Here is a 16,993-nt window from a genome sequence, read left to right as displayed (position 1 = left end):
CACGGACAGTGTATACTTATAATGCCGTACTAAACAGACTTCATGAACTCGGCAATAGTTATTCCCACATATCTGATATATTTAGTGTAGGGTATTGTTCCTATAGAACAAACCTTTTGAACTTTTTCAAAGATGGTGAATGGTAATTATATTCATTTATTCATGCATTTCATGATATATACAGTTTTTTATTCACTTTGCCCAGCTGTATAAAACAGTACTTTTCTTGTTGTATAAATTAATAATGTTTTATTATTTAATTTTGTTTTTTACATTTATTCTTGAATTGTTTAAACTTTCTATTGAATATGCTGTATAATTTTTAGGTTTAATTTTTTTTATAAATCTTAGGTATAAGGAAATTTATGTTTAAAAAAAATATTTATATAAAGCCAAATATGTTAGTGTTATAAATTTTTGTAAAATGCAGATTTGCCGTTTATGTTTATAAAATAAAATAAAATAAAAGTTAACTTTATAGACGTGCCGTGCCGTTCACAATGGAGTCGAACATGTCGACTCATATGTAAAGGAGCCAAGTATGGAATCGGGAAAAAAGGATGAAAGTAGTACGAATGCTTTCGGATTACGACCTCTCAGGCTAACGTGTGGTAAAATTATGTATGATAGGTGCACAAATGTCGAGATCCGGGAATTGTGTAAGGCTGAGGCAAGCATTATCGACAAAATCAAGAAAGGAGTCCTGCGTTAGTTTAGAAATGTCGAGCGAATGGACAGCTAAAAGGATTTACAATGCGAATGCTGACGGATCAAGAAAACGAGGAAGACCGAGAAAGATATGCCATTACCAAATGCAACAAATACTTGATGATGGACAAGCCAAAAGTCAGAAGGTGGTGTGTGCATGAGATGATGTATGAATGTAGAGGAAGCGGGGTATGTATGCAAGACAGAGTAAAGTGGCGATCTATCTCTCTGCAAACCTCCACGGAAAACCAGCATGACGCTTGGCTTGTTTAAATGAATGCAAAAATATTTTCATCAGATGCAAAAATACTCATGTAATGGAGTTGTCCAACAAAAAAATGTAACAATGTTTGAGTATGTCCAAATGCTTGCAGACTGGCTGGATTTCCTCCCTAGCTCTTTTTTTAGCTCTTTTACTTCACAAAAGTCAACAGATGGAAGAGTTGGGGAAATATGGATGTTCAAACATAGGCAGAATGGTGAATGTTATACAGTGTGTAAAGTGGCCACTTAAACCAGCCAATGACAGGTCATAAGCCCCGTAAATGCCTAGACTTCCATATTCCCTTCTCAAAAATGTTTTCCCTCTGTTGAAATAAATTTTAAAAAATGGACTTATCAACGGCGAGAAAAGCGTTGTACGTGTATGTAAGCGTCCGAAGTGATTGATCAGCAGGAAAACTAAAAAATGTTTTTTTCTGGCAAACGAAAATCGGAATCAATATTACGTAAAGATTTTTTTAAAAATTAAGTGAATACTCATTTCATTTAAAAATAAACGCGGAAAGACGGTAATTAGCACTCGTTATTTTAAACACAAAAATAACTTATATTTTTAAACGGTCATGTTTGCTTTAATATTATGTCACAACCACATTGTTTTATTGTATTTACTCGTATACTATCACTCGATTGGAACTGGAACTTATGAGCAAGTAAATCCACACGACTGTGGTTTCATGTTCCCTCATTTCACCACTATGAGATTGTTATTCAAGTGTTTGAAGCCCAGAACTTCTGCACAAAGTGGTGGGAGAAGTTTTTAATTTTTCCGCTGAAAGATTATGTAAACAAAAGTATTTTGAAATTCACAAAGCATGTCGATAACCGCGAAACATTTCGGCGTGACAAGTTGCAACGCAGACATGTCTCGAGAAATTAAAAACCCATTTATCTAAAATGTTATTTTGAGCACGATTGAATCCTAAATATTCGTAAAAACAAAATATTCACGAGATAAAGTTTTACACATAAACAATCGGGTTGATTAAAAATGACACCCAAAAAAGTATTCAACTGAGTAATTCTTGTTTTTGAGTTTGATAATGTCCTAACAAGACGTAACGCATCACATTACACTCTTGTTTATTGAAAAAATAAAAATAGAATTAAATCCAATAAAAGTATTTTGTTTTGGATACCTTACCAAATTTTAACATGGGATTCTACTAATTATCTGCATACAAAATAAATAAGTAATTCTGTTTTTGAAAGTGCTTTCGACTCGATGGCTGATCTCGGATAAAAATCCTGACCTGAATCGAGTGAAGATAAATCCGCTTCGTTGTGTAGTGGGTGACCTTTTCACCTACCATTCTTGAGGTCCTGAGTTCGATTCCATGCAAGGTGGACGTAAAATATTTATTCTAGAGGTATTTTGAACTATTTATTGTTTCTGGACTGAATCCTAAAGCGTAAGACTGGTCACCTCGCTTTCATGTAACAGATGATCGAATGACGCTGCACTTGGTTTATCAATGCACCATGCATCATGGGTGCGGAAAAGGGGATTATGATAATAATAAAAACAATTATCGGGATAAACGTTAAAATAATTGCATTGGTAATATTGTTTTCAAGTAAATTTGTGCGGTACTCGGTGTTTCGGAATGCGGATCATAATCGGAACGAAGTAAACTTTGCAAGACCATCTTGAAATATAATATTAAAATATTATAATTTATAAACTATATTTTAAGCTAAATTATTTATCCAACAATGTTTTGAGTATGTCCAAATATTAGCAGACAGACTGGATTTCCTCCGTATTGAGTAATTTAAAGGCAGAATGGTGAATGTTACCCAGTGGCCGTTCAAATCAGCCAATGAGAGGACATAAGCTCTGTAAATGCCTAGACTTCCGTATTCCTATTTTTTGAATCAACGTTCGCGTATTGTCAATCCTTATTTTATTGTTGTCATTATTTCGTATTTACTGCATTTTGTGATTACCTACTGTATTGTATAGGACTCGTCCCACATTATTCATTCGATGTGTATCAGTTAAATTTAAAAAAAAAAAATGCTTTTTTTTTCTTCAGAATACGGTTTTGAAATTTAACATACTTAAAAAAAAAAAAAAAAAACAATTTATATCATTTCGTCATTTGAATTTTAACAAAAAGGTTTCTAACTTTTTACTAAGCTCTTTATTGTACCATTTTTAATACAATTTACAAGTTTTAAGCAAATATATTATTTTCATACTTACGCACCCATACAAACGCACCCTCTCCCTCTTTCATTCCCACACGCACATGTATCCTCTCCCTCATTCATTCACGCATACACACATTCACATACACATGAATACAAACGTCACACAAATACAATTACTAAACTTCTTTTCTTATATATTATGTGTCATTATATTTACAGTGGATTTTTTTAATTGGCTTTAGTATTGTTAAGATTTTTCTAATTATTTTGTTTATGTAATAGCTGTAAAAATCCCAAATAAAATGAAATAAATAAATAAAATAAATTCCCCTTTCAAAAATGTTTTTCGTCTCTGTTGCAACAAATTTAAATCTACATTAAATATCGTCATATATATCCCATCGTCGTTCGCACCCGGTGTATAACGTCATAAATGTATTGAATAATTAGAGCGGATTTATATGATCCTAATGATGTCACTATCAATGTATAAAAAACAGGTTACTTTTGGATTTAAAAACAATTGACAGCACATACAGAACGGCTCGTAGTTGGTGTCACGTCATTTTCACGTTGCACGTCATTACCGCCAAATGCGCTTCTAACAAACATTGCGTACATGTGTGGTACGGTAACGTAATACGTGCCGTTTGTCCTATAGGGCGCAAAACTTCTGGTTTTCAGGCAATTTAAAATTTGACCATATTAAACCTCTGTTAAATCAAACCATTTTATATTTTTACACCAGGGTTTATGTTTTTTGTCGTTTTTAGAAATAATATTTTGGTCGTAAATATTTAATTTCTACAGCAGTATGTATTTAGCAATAGTTTTATATTCATATCGACCATTTGACGGCATATACACCTTCGCGTCTTTTCAATTATGTGATGTCCTGTCGGTAAAATGACTTTGTGACTGATCCGGAATATACAAAAGAGTTTCCCCCACACACAAAACTAGATTAAAAATAAGGGTTTCCCGAATCACAAATTACTTCAGAGAACGAACATTAAATTACGTTATACCAAGATTGTTCTACAATATCCCGAAAATCATTATTTACGATATTAAAAGAACTCAAAAATAACTTCCAGTACCTCATAATTAATGTAATTAAACCCGTTTACAAAAAAATGTCCCACCGAAAAGTCCCTCTAGACTAAGTGGTAACCAAAATTATAACGTGAAAAATAAATTAATAATTCAGTTTACGTAAAAAACGAGACTGTAGGTAAGCGTGGCTTATAAAGGCGGTGTTTTTATTTACATTACGCATTTCACAAGCATAATTTTTTTAAGCCAAAATATTTTTTTTCTGATATAACTTAAAACAGTATATTTGTGTATATGCCAAAATTCAAACGTCGGCGTCGCATCAGTAATCAAATGTGACTCTTGGCATTTAAAATAATAACCACCGAATAACTTCAATTTTCCCCGGCAAAAAACATATCGCACGCAAAAAAGATATTACAAATGGAAAACATTTAATTAAAACCAAATGATTTATTTTGATTTAGACAAAAATAAAAGAAATAAATTGAAGTGGCCACCGTGTCCAGGTGGATAAAAAATACTGTTCAAATCTGTGGTTCAAATAGTAAGACACTATATTTTTTAGTGCATTTCAATTCACTATGAGGTATGGATTAAGGGTTGATTTCTAAATTATTACATTTTTACAAGTAATAAAATGTTGTATTCCCATGAGTTCCAATAGTTAGTCGTGAGACTTATTATAACAATTTTGTTCTTCTTTCTTTCTTAACTTTTTTAAAATTTTATTAATGTTCATTTAATTTTACTTCTTAATATGACTCGTATTAATTTTTAATCAAATTACGTTTTGATATAATTAATTTGTTTTATTCATGGGATCCTGCAAATATCATTTGTAAATTAATTTTATTGCTGGGTACCTGTATAATTTTTAAAACTATTAATTTTTTATTTCTATCATTCGGCGTGAAAATGTACATATTTTTTTACTTTTTATGTTACAATTATTTTTTTATTTTGTTTGCATTCCACGTTACATTGGTTTCACTTTCAATAAAATGTAATATTGATAAAAATAATATTTTATGATGGAAATAAAGAGTACAATTATTTACAATATGTTTACAACACAGCTAAAGACACAGATATGATAATGTGGGTTAACTGTTTGAAAAGTCAAAATCCAAATTTTACATCCGTTTACTATTTGGCAAGGAAATATCTTGCAGACAATTTGAAAGGTGTAAACAAACACCTATCACTGCAGATAATGATTTCATCGAGCACAGTTTTCGTTTTACGCATCATTAAAAAGAGCTTACGTTTCATTAAACAAAGCATTGAAAGGTGAAATAAATTTACTAGCAAAGGTAAAATAAAACAGTGCTTTCTTCACGCATAAAACACATCGGTTCGCCAATTGCAGTGCTATTGATCTTTAGATAATTATAATATTTGAGTTTGTCCAAACGTTTGTAGACAAAAGACTGGATTTCACCCCCTCGAGAGTCATAAAGATTAAAAAATTACAACAGCGATGAAGAATACTTTAAAGAAGGGAATATGGAAGTCTAGGCACAAATATTGTAATAAAACCAACCGGTCCGAGAAGTTTAAACATTGGAAATTTTTTTTTAGGCGTCGCCTAATATGTGAAATGATTCAGTCGGATGAATCTCATCACAACAATAAGGGTTTCAGCTCTTTAACTTCACTAAGATCAACAAACGGAAGAATTGAAGACATATGGATGTTCAAACATAGGCAAGATGGTGAATGTTACACAGTGTGTAAAGTGGCCACTTAAACCAGCCAATGACAGGTTATAAGCCTTGTAAATGCCCAGACTTTCATATTCCCTACTTTAAGTTTTCCATCCCTGTTGTAATTTGTTAATCTTTATATGATTGCTCTAAAATGAAAAATATATAAAAAGATTCGTTTGGGAACGAATGGTTGCCAATCGTGGTAGTCTAAAGCGCAATGTGATATAAAATTTGCTATCATTTAGGTACTCGCATATGGGAATTTTTGATCTAAATACTGTCATACTAAAACGAAAGATTCTACATTTTTACAATTTCAAATCAATGTGTTTTAATAGATCAATTAATATCAATGAATGATGCAAATAATTTCAACAAATAATTTCAACAAACAATTTCAGCCACTTACACTTTTAATCGTATTTCGATAGCTGCCAGTTGAAAAAAGTCATTCAATCATCAAAATTAACTTTTGACCACGTCGTTATTATTAAAATAAAAAGTTCATTTATGAAAATACTACAAAAAAATATAATTTTATTTCCTGCGAAATTGATAAAATTTAGGTTAATGTTAATAATACTATATATTATTCTAATTTAAAAATGTTGGTAAGTGGCTAACTTTTGCGCGTATTTTAATTATTATTAAGTTGTGTATAAAGTATTATTTATGTTTAAAGCATTAACTTTGTGGTCGAACATTTTAACTAATGTTAGTAAATATTAGTATATAACCACTTGCCGACTTTTTTAGCCTAGTTTTATTAAAATGATATATTTGACAACTCAGGAGTTTATCAACTCCGATGCAGCTCTTGCCCATCGAGATACATCGGGAGAACGTCACGTAACTTCAATATTTGCATTTAAGAACACATGAGATGTTTAAATACTAATTATTTTTTAGAGTTTGCTAATCATCTTACTTTAAATCACGATTTTGATAAGGATAAAGGAGTAAAAAAAATATATTCAAATAATGAGAAAGGACTTAGGTGAAATAATATGGAGATTTTTCACATTAAAAAAGCCTTAAAAAATTATATTCCCTTAATGAATAATGAAATAAGTTTTCAGTACAGCCCTCTTTTTTAATTAAAAATTAACCAATCGGGTAACTCATCCTTTAAACCCCCTCCCTCTCGACTCTTAATTAATTCTTCAATACAAGATGTTTTTTTTAAACTAAGCTTAGTGCATGTTTAGACACGGTAGCGTTCGCATCTCTATAAATCTGAATGTGATTTATGTATTTTTGGAAATACTATATATATATACTACGGTGATGGCGAAGGTGTATTTTGGTATTTGCATGTTGGTGTAGTGAGTGTCCTGACAAAGAGACGGGTACGTCTCGAATGTAGGTAAGTGGTTAAATACTAATATTTACTAACATTAGTGTGTACAAAGTGACTTATTTAACTTTTGATTACAGGATTGTTAGCTATTCAATTGTTTACTTGTCCAGCAGCATTGTGACTTAATAATATTGTTAATTGTGACAGAATAGCTTTTATCGATTTTATTTTTTCCGGACCGTATCTTTTTATTATCTGTATTCCTACACTCTAATTTCTTTGTAACGCTTGTATAACAACTGTTCAAAATCAAGATATCAAAACAGATTACAGGAAGCTTCTTGACTTGGAAGCTTCTCGGTTTTAGTAGCCTCCAACAGATGGCGTAAATGTTCAAAGCTTTCACGAGTTTTCAGGACGAACAGTAATTCGTCGGTAGAAAAAAACTCTTTTGTTTCTGAAAAACGTCGTTAGTAATAAATACATTTTAACGGTAAAAATAAAACGAATCTAGGAAAATACAAATCATGTTTAAAATAACTATTGAATTAAGACTTTGCGGTCAATTCTCAATTTTGTTGCTCTGCGTGAAGGTAATGGTTTGGGTACCGGCTAAATGAACTAAGTGGTATCCGAAGACACAAATAAAAGTTTCTCGTCGCCCAACAAGAAAAGATGCCTGAAAAATCTAGCCTTCTGTAATTTAGAAGTCAATATAACATAGTACACAATACTATAATATAATGTGCAATTTAGGAAAACGATATGATTAAATAATAATGAAGTCCCATAGTTCTGTGGACCAATTACTAGTTTCACCCCTCTTACAATTTCCAGACTGATAATATTATATGATTTTATGCAATTTTAAAGTATTTTTTTAAAATTTTGTTTATCTAAAAACATTTTTTAAATAAGTTGAGATGATAGCTTAAATGAATACAAATAATGTGTTTTATTCACCTCCATTTTGGTTGTGGCCAGCTGCTTAAGCAGCTCCGCCACTATGACACGGCTCAGGTGCTCGCCAAATTCTGAAATTGTAAAAAAAATGGCAATTAAAAACTGACCAAAAATGCAAGAATAATTGATTGTTCACCAAGTTTTTATGTATTTAACATAAAGTAAAATCAATTGAGCTGTCGATGTAGTAAACGAGGTGACTCCGTGGTGTAATGGTTAAGACAATTGCCTCACGTGCGTGAGATCTGGGTTGGATTCCCAGTGAGGTCACAATAACTATTGTGATTTATAAAAAAAATATCATGTGCTGTACGAGCGTTAAAAATGAAATTCCAATAACACTACATTACATTTAAACCCCCGATAAAATTGTCAAAAGCAATGAGAAATTTTAGCGGTTTTTTGCATACTTTGATTATTTGTTAATCATTTTTGTTTTTTTATCAAACTAAGCCAAAAAATATATTTGTTCGTATTATCATGGCAATATTTTTTTAAAGTTTTGTAATTTTTCAATTATTCCGCCCCTGATGTCACAAGTTGCCGTCGATGGGTTGAGCTGACATTTAAAAGGAGAACCTAATACGTATGAAAACACGCTAAACATGGCTTCCAGGAAACTAGAAATCTAACACAATACATAGTTAATTGGCTATTCTAAAAAGCTGTTGACCAGAACCTAAGACTTCCCCCCCCCCCCCTCTTGTTCCGGCTATTTATTGCTTTGCTCATGCATACAAAGCTTTTTTTACAGTATGTTGTATGTATTGGACAACAGTTATTTTTCACTAGCGTTCATTAATTATATTTTTCATATTTATAACTAAGGTCTTCAGACTGTAAAAATATTGCCATATTTTGGGAAACATTTATCTGCAGTGTAACCTCTCGGCGGCAAACATAGGACAATCGTGTAATATATGGAGGACGTCCTGAGAGATAAGCCCATCGCAAGGGCAGAAATCATTATCCCTTTTTTTTAATCTATGGATATATTTTCGGAAAGCACCATGGCCTAAAAATATTTATGTTAGCTCGTAAGTCCGCCTAAAAGTATCTAATATCTCGGCAATTTTCGAAAAACAATTTCGTTTTTTTGCCTGTATCATCACTTTATAAATATCTTTTGTTCCAAGTATTGTATGCCTTATCTTGCAAAATTTTTTTAATGAATGACATGGGAATATGGTCGTGGGTAATGAGAGTTCTAATTTTGGAATCTTTTTTCACTAATTCATCCGCTCGCTAATTTTTCATGTTACCATTGGGTGCTTTGATCCATTGAAATTTAGTTTATTTACTTGTTTGGTATTTTTATCAGCACGGCCTTTAATTTCGCAGATATTTGGATCTGCAGACTTTAGATCATTCAATCCTTGTAAGCTGGACATGTTGTCACGGTGAAGCATAACTTTTGAACTTTTGGCATTTGTTAGTGTCAACTTCTACCACCTATGACAGGTAAGTATTTGTTATTTCCTATTCAAACTTTTCCGTCATTGATGAGGTATTAATCCATGTATCTTTGTGAAAAATGAAATAATAAGAGACGGGACAGATCAAACTCCGGTGACAACTGTCATCAAGCGGAGGCGATACGGTTGGCTTGGCCATGTGCTGGGAATGCCTCCTTAGAGCCATAACCATGCTTTTCTACTTTACAAGGCGTCGGGTTCTCGACGTCCTGGACGTCTACTGCTGACTGTTTGTCGGCAGTTTATGTCAGAACTTCGGGGCGAGAACCTGACCTCGGAAAACGCAAAGGAGTCGGCAGCCGATAGAGATGCATTGAGGTTCTCCTGATAAAGTTCACATAAGTTTAATCCACAGCTTTTTTGTTAATTGTAATCTGTATACAATCAAAATATTGTTGAATCTTGTTCAAACGAAACTGTGAGATTTCTAATCAAAATGCTAATATAATTTGATTTACGATTTGTTTTGGCGATATCTTTTAAATCGATACTCCAGAGCATAGCATATGGCGTCACATAAATACAGAAGACGAAGTGGCTTTCTGATTGACCGTTGTTGGAAGCCTTCCAACAGTTTGGGTATGGTATGGACGTTAAACGATAATAGCGGCAGTTATTCTTCGTAGAAGAAGTTGTTTTATTGTTCTATACTTCTGGAGGGTACGATAGTGGCAGACATTGATTGTCCCCTGTCACCCATCACTGTCCTTACAGTTGGGGAGGGTCAGCTTGGAATGGGAATAGACCTGTCTCCGACGGTCGAGAACAGATTGGAGTAAGATATACTTCCCGAAATATATGCATATATTATTATGTGATGTTGAAATGCATTTTCCCGATCAAAAGTTCCTACAAATGTGTTATTTAACGGTCGAACATTAAATATGAAAAATAGTAATATTCGTTCTTTTTATTTTTAAAGGCTCATAAAAATGATTGTTCAACCAATTCACAAATTAATTCATAACGAAAGCAGGGAAATGCGAACATCGATTTAAACCAAAGTTTTCACAACTCTTCAAATTTGTGTGTATAATACAAAAATAAGAAAAGAAACTTACAAAATACCTTCATAAATAAATGCATAATACAAGTAAAATGATATACTTTCAAATGTCATCTCACCGTAATCTTGCATTTCACCTATTTCTATTATTTTTATTGTAGGAAAAAATCACCAAATACATTAAATTTTCACATGCGTGTTACATACTTTATGAATTTAATTGAACCTGTTAATGACTTTTATTCATAAATATTTTTAGTGATATAACTAAAAACTTTGTAACTATTACAAACATAGTAAAACTTCTTTAAATATGTTGAAATATTTCAAAAATTTCATGGTGAGATGACGAAAAAATAAATATATTTTGGATATCTATTATCTAAAAAAGCTTACGATAAAAGGCGAAACATAAATCACTAGGTTAATTTATTTAATGGGTGCGAAAGTAGCTTAATTTATTGTTATTTATGTATTAATATATTAATTTATTTATTGTTTATTTTGTTAACGAGAAAGTTAAAATGGAATTGTTAAAAAAGAATCGTAATTAAACAAATATAACATTATTACGAAAGCATTCAATAGTACTGGTGAACCGATTCTTTAAATGCATAAGCGTTTAAAATATTTAAATAAAGAATATTGAAGAATATATTTTAATCGAGTTAATTGAATGTCATTATTTTTAAAAATAAAAATAAAAATATTTAACTCGCGTGTTTCGGGTTAAAAATTATTTTTTTTAAATTTAAGGTTTTAATACTTGGAATGTTATAAAATGCCACAATGCATGTGAACGCGTTACTGTAACAGATTTAAACCCATGTAATTCATTATATAAAAAAAAATACTTTAGTAACAGTGTTACCTTAATCAGAAACGTCTAATGCGTAGTTCACATGAGGACAACACAACAATGCCTTGTCCCAGCTTCTAACCTGTTGTCTTAGTGTGAGCAAAAATCTGGTGGACCGGACAATGGACCAAGACATCGTCCTAGAGATAAACTGGGAGGCTATTTTGACAGGAAAATGGTTTACGCCTCTCTCCAACCATACCGCGCGCGGCGACTATATTGTCCCACTGTCCTTTCCCGCGCTATCGAAGTTTTTCACGGAGCTGGAAGAGGATAGTATTGTCCTATCTGTTGTCTTGTCCTCGTGTGAAATCTGCTTAAGATTAAATATTAAAAACGGGATAAGCAAGAAGCTGATGCAAAGATGTGTAAAGTGTACCTACAAGTTCTACAGTTTGCTGAATGTTCCAATTGAGCGTTTTTAATGGCCCCACGTTGGGCGCCATTAAAAACACCCATTTGAGGGTTTCAAAGAAGCGTTAACTCATTCTAGGACTACCGGAGGCACGTTCTACCAACAAACTAAATGTTTCTACAACCAACCTGTTTGTGTGCATGTTTGGAGGAACTGCTGCTTTGTGGTGAACATGATGGTGCTGGTGCAAGAATAGAGGTGCAGAAGTCTAGTTGTGATTGTGAAGTGTCATGGTGGCTACAAAACAACATAGCATTTGAACAGTGTGAAGTGTAAGTACAGACAACGGCCGTGAATGGATCTACCAACAGCTTTGTTGATAATGACGAGATTATAGCAATGAAGAGGGGGCAGTGAGAAAAAATTAAATGTTTGACCAAAAAGTTAATGCTAAAAATATGTATACAATTTTAAAATCTGATCAAAATAAACATTCGTAATTACTTATTGTGATACAAAGAATCAAACTTCTTGGTTTAAAACATTCATGTTTTTAGTGAAAATTCGGGATGGAAGTTCATTGTAATAAAGAGCCAAAAAAATATATATATCTATTTAAACTAATTTATATAAAATCATAGTGTAAAATTTTGTATTTACAATAAACAACACTTTGTAAGAAGGTCCTTGACAAAAATAATTTAATTCAATTACTATAACATAATTCTGAATTCTTTATCATTACTGTTTATTTTTATAAATACCTAGATTTAATTTTATAATAAAGATACCAGTCTCGAAGAGGTTGCGAAAGCGATGAAATCAGTTACTCGTATGTTGTGAATTTGTGAAATTAAGTATCAATCGTCTTTTAATTTATGGTTGACTATTTTTATTTTATTTCTTGTGCAAAATTAATGTAAATTCGTAGGCTTATTATTAAAAGCAATTTTTTCCAGCCAGGCAAAAATAGACTTTTGTAAATTGGTCAAGATTTTCACTTTTTTATAGCATTCATATTTTATAATATTACAGCTGTTCTTCATGGGCAGATATAGCTTGTACGTATAAGACCTGTCAAATAATGAAATAAGGGGTAAATGTCGTAAAAGTTTCAAACTGTCAGTAGGGTCGCAGTGAGTCACATCTTGCTGGAAGGTGTGATTCCATAAAATGCTGCGAACGCCCAATTGCATTTCACCGGCAACACTACTGACTAGTCCTACTCGTTAGAGTCCACGTCGAGAATCCTGGGCAATGGGATCACACTCATAACGGTGTGATCACAGCAGATAACGAGAGGACTAAAGGCGAGTTTCTGGCGCCTCCAAACCAGAACCAACCAGCTAAGGAAAGGTAACCCCGACAGAAAAATCCACCAGAGAAGGGAACGGGAAAGTACTCTGGTCATCTTTTCCCAGGAATCACTGTGGCGAGTACATCCGATAAGCAGTTGTCCTGGCTGCGGAGTATAAGAGTAGTGCACGACCGAGATGCTTCCGCTGTAGTGATCGCCAACGTCGGGGGGACCTGACAAGGCACCGCAAGAAAAAAAAGATAAAACCTACTCGAATTACTTGCAAATAATTCTATAACATTTTAGATAATTAAGTAAGGAATGTGAGTATCAGATAAGGAGTTTGGAAGGAAACAGAAAGAGGATTACGAAAAAAGAGGAGTGAAAATATGAAAAATAAGGGGAAAAATAAGAAAAGAAAAAGAAATTATAAAAAAAGGGAAAAATAAAAACAAGGACACATAATAATTTTTCCTGCATTTCTTCAAGGTGACCGAGGCTCATATTACAAGGGGAAAGTTAACAGTTATCTTAAATTTTATCTACAAAGTAAAATGATGTTTTCTGTATAAAAAATAGAACGTCTACTTTTTTTTTAAAAACATGTTCAATTACAGGTTACCGACAAACATACTTTATATTTTTATACAAATATACACATTTTTGTACAAACATTTTGATTTCACTTTATAGACAGTCGATGGTACGTAACTCTGTTAACGCCCATTTGTAATCGGGGCCTGAAAGCCGTAATACAACGGGAAGTTAGGAGAGCTATCTTCAGTTCTTTATAAAGTAAAACCGAATTTTCTGCACGAAAAATTGAATATCCGTTTATGTATTTTTCCATATGTTCAACTACAGGTAAACTACGGAGATAATTCAAATCATTAAACAAATATATACACATTTTCGTACAGAAAATATGAATTAACTTTATAGACAACTGAAAATAACTTTGTTAACATTCCATTGTTATCGGGGCCCGAAAAAGGTTAAATTAAGTCCAAATAATCTACATAGCCAAAGCGCTCGTTTTTTGCTGTCTTTTTAAAAAAAATCTTTAATATACTGGAATTCATTTGACATGATTTTTATAAATCATCAAGAATTGTCTTCCCTTAGATGCTTGCTTTGGGAAGGCACTTAATGGTTATTAAACCGGGTTGTGGTCCTGTGGCTCATGTCGCGAACTCGAGGATCAAAGATCCGAGGTTTTCAGCCAACTCTACGACAACTTGATTCCCATTTTCTAATGGTGAGTTATTTTTAGCTTAGTGAAAATGGCTCTAAAATTGAAAAAAAAGTAATCATACGAACACAAATTTACCTTTTATTTTTAAAATAACAAGTAAAACTAAATTAGGAAGTTTGATTGATTTATAGCAAAATTAGTCAGTACAAAGATTTATTATGGTATAATTATACCAAACAAAAAAAAAGTATTCGTATTATCCTCTTATATCACGTTTTTTAAAATCATTGATTTGCTTTATAAATCCTTATAAATGTTATTTGTCTGAAATGAAAAATTATTGTAAATAAGCAATCCTGTTTTTAAATCCGATTATAATCATAATAAAAATAAAAGATGTTAAATTCAATTAAAATTATTTTATTATTTTACTTACTGACCAACAAGCGCTTTCGTCTACTTAGGGCTTTAAAAAAAAATAAGACTTCTTTTGTCAATAAAAAAAAGTTAAATTAACCCAAGAAATTTAATTGATACTTAATATTAAAATTACTTTTAACTGTGAGTTTTATCGATATATTTAAATTTGAAAGCAAAAAAATATAAACCTACGTGTAAAATGTCGAACATACAAATCAATCAGTATCTACTAGATGTCACAAGAATGATAAAATTTATCAATTTGAATGTAACAAAACCAAAATGTTAGTTGGATTTTAACGAGCAAGAAAATTAAATAACTAATAATAAATGTTTGTATACAACCACTTACCGATTTAAATATTATGTGTATCGGTTTGATCAATCAAATAACTCGGGCGTCTTTAATTAAATATAATTCTGGTGTTTACTAATTAAAATGCCATTCTTGTCCTTCGGTTAACGTTGGAAGAACATAAAGATATTTTCATATTAGTGTTGAAGAACACATGAAGTGTCTCTAAAATAACAATTTCTCTGAACTGGAAATCACCAGATCAATTTAAACATGACTAATAAAGATGCGGGAGTTAAAATCTTACAAAAAATTAAGGCTCAAAAGTAAATAATATGGAAATATGTATCTCTTTCGGATGATTACGTGTTAGTTGTATTCGTTCCGACGTTTCAGCTACCATTACAGGAGCCATCGGGGTAAACTCGATAAGTGGTCATACATAAATATTTACAAACATTTATTGAAATGTTAGACCGCAAAGTTAATGTTTCAAATATTAATAACAACTGGTATGAAAATTTTCGTGAAAAACTGGTGGAATACTTCGGTTCGAGAAACCTTGATTGTACAAGTGACCGTGTCGCCTATAGTATGGGCGTGAACGTGGTCAGTATTCAGTATCCACTATTCACGTGAAGTTGTCAAACCTTGACTTCTTGGCAGACGATACGCCTGCAACTGATGAGTAACTATCATGTGTAACGTGTAATAATCTCACCAGATAAAATTTTATTAAATAAATATTGTAAATATTTCAAGTCAAATTAAGAACAAGTGAAAAAACTCACTGATCACTATGATATTGGAAGATAAAATCACAACAGGGTTTTGTAAAATCGGACGTTATATGTTGAATGTGTTATAGTTTTTTTTAATCAAAATACAGGTTTTTTTCGTTACATTGGCAACACGGATGTTCTAAATAAACTTTTATTGTATCGACTATATATGATTTGAGGGAGCGAAATATGCAAATAAGGTAATAATTAGGCATACCGTCTGCGTAACTGCTGACACATATATAGTTTTTTTAAATATTTAATTACTCAAAGTAAAACAAGTAATGTTTACTATAAACGAACAATTATTTCTGTATGCAATAGGTGAACGCAGATAATTATACGTAAATATAAGCGAAAATGCTAAAAACGCCTTGGCTATATGCAAAATGAAAAGTTTTACAAAGATGTTAATTTCAAAAAGTTTACTTAATGCTAAAGAAAGATGTAAATCCAACAAAAAAATATCTGTAGGTTTTTGTTGTCATTTACTTGAACATTCATTTTCATTGATTTCGCCGGACGAGATTTTCATATACTCGTAAATTTGTATGAAATGAACTGAATAAATAATGAGGATGGTCAGTGGTTTTTTTTTCATTTGAAAATAAACTATTAAACTAAGCATATTAAAATATATATATATATATATATCGTAGGCAAACGCGCTGACCACGCGTCAATTATAGTCGAGAGTTCTTTTTCGAGGTGTAGATTCATTCACCAAATTATAGTTTTGAAATGCTAAAAAAACAATAATCTGAAGTAACACTGGCAGATTGCATTTTTTATTTGATTTATTTACATACATAAGTTTATTGTACATTATTTGAGACATAAGTCCCAACTCCATGAGACTAAAAGTCTTGTGTTGAGATGGGACGAGCAATTAGTTTACACAGACACATGAATATATCACCACAAATATAGGTTCAGAAACATAAAAAATATTTTTTAAAAACATATATGTTGTACATAAATATGGTAAACAGTTAAAAGACATTCGGAAAACCATTAAGGAGTTTCCTACTGAAATTGAACTGTTTCTCTTTGCATTTTGTTAATGTATCTGTTTATTCCATTTCTTATATTTTGTATACTATTTATCCTTTACACTCCTTGAGAATTTGT

General features: G+C 31.8%; 1 protein-coding gene across 1 annotated transcript in view; it reads right to left on the bottom strand.

Annotated features, from left to right (window-relative positions):
* The window catches only part of Obsc (Obscurin), a 156,346-nt gene that overhangs the window by 113,025 nt on the left and 26,328 nt on the right, over positions 1–16,993 (bottom strand). The window contains exons 2-3 of the mRNA XM_088228826.1: positions 12,062–12,170; positions 8,179–8,249 (exon numbers count right to left, since the gene is read on the bottom strand). Coding sequence (XP_088084952.1) covers positions 8,179–8,249; positions 12,062–12,107 — 117 coding nt within the window. The 5' untranslated portion in view covers positions 12,108–12,170. The remainder of the gene's footprint in view (positions 1–8,178; positions 8,250–12,061; positions 12,171–16,993) is intronic.

This window comes from Micrasema longulum, unplaced genomic scaffold, assembly GCF_059751315.1.
Source record: "Micrasema longulum isolate JH-2025_06_02 unplaced genomic scaffold, ASM5975131v1 h1tg000611l, whole genome shotgun sequence".
NCBI classification, from domain to species: Eukaryota; Metazoa; Arthropoda; class Insecta; order Trichoptera; family Brachycentridae; genus Micrasema; species Micrasema longulum.
This window is presented reverse-complemented; position numbering and strand designations above follow the sequence as displayed.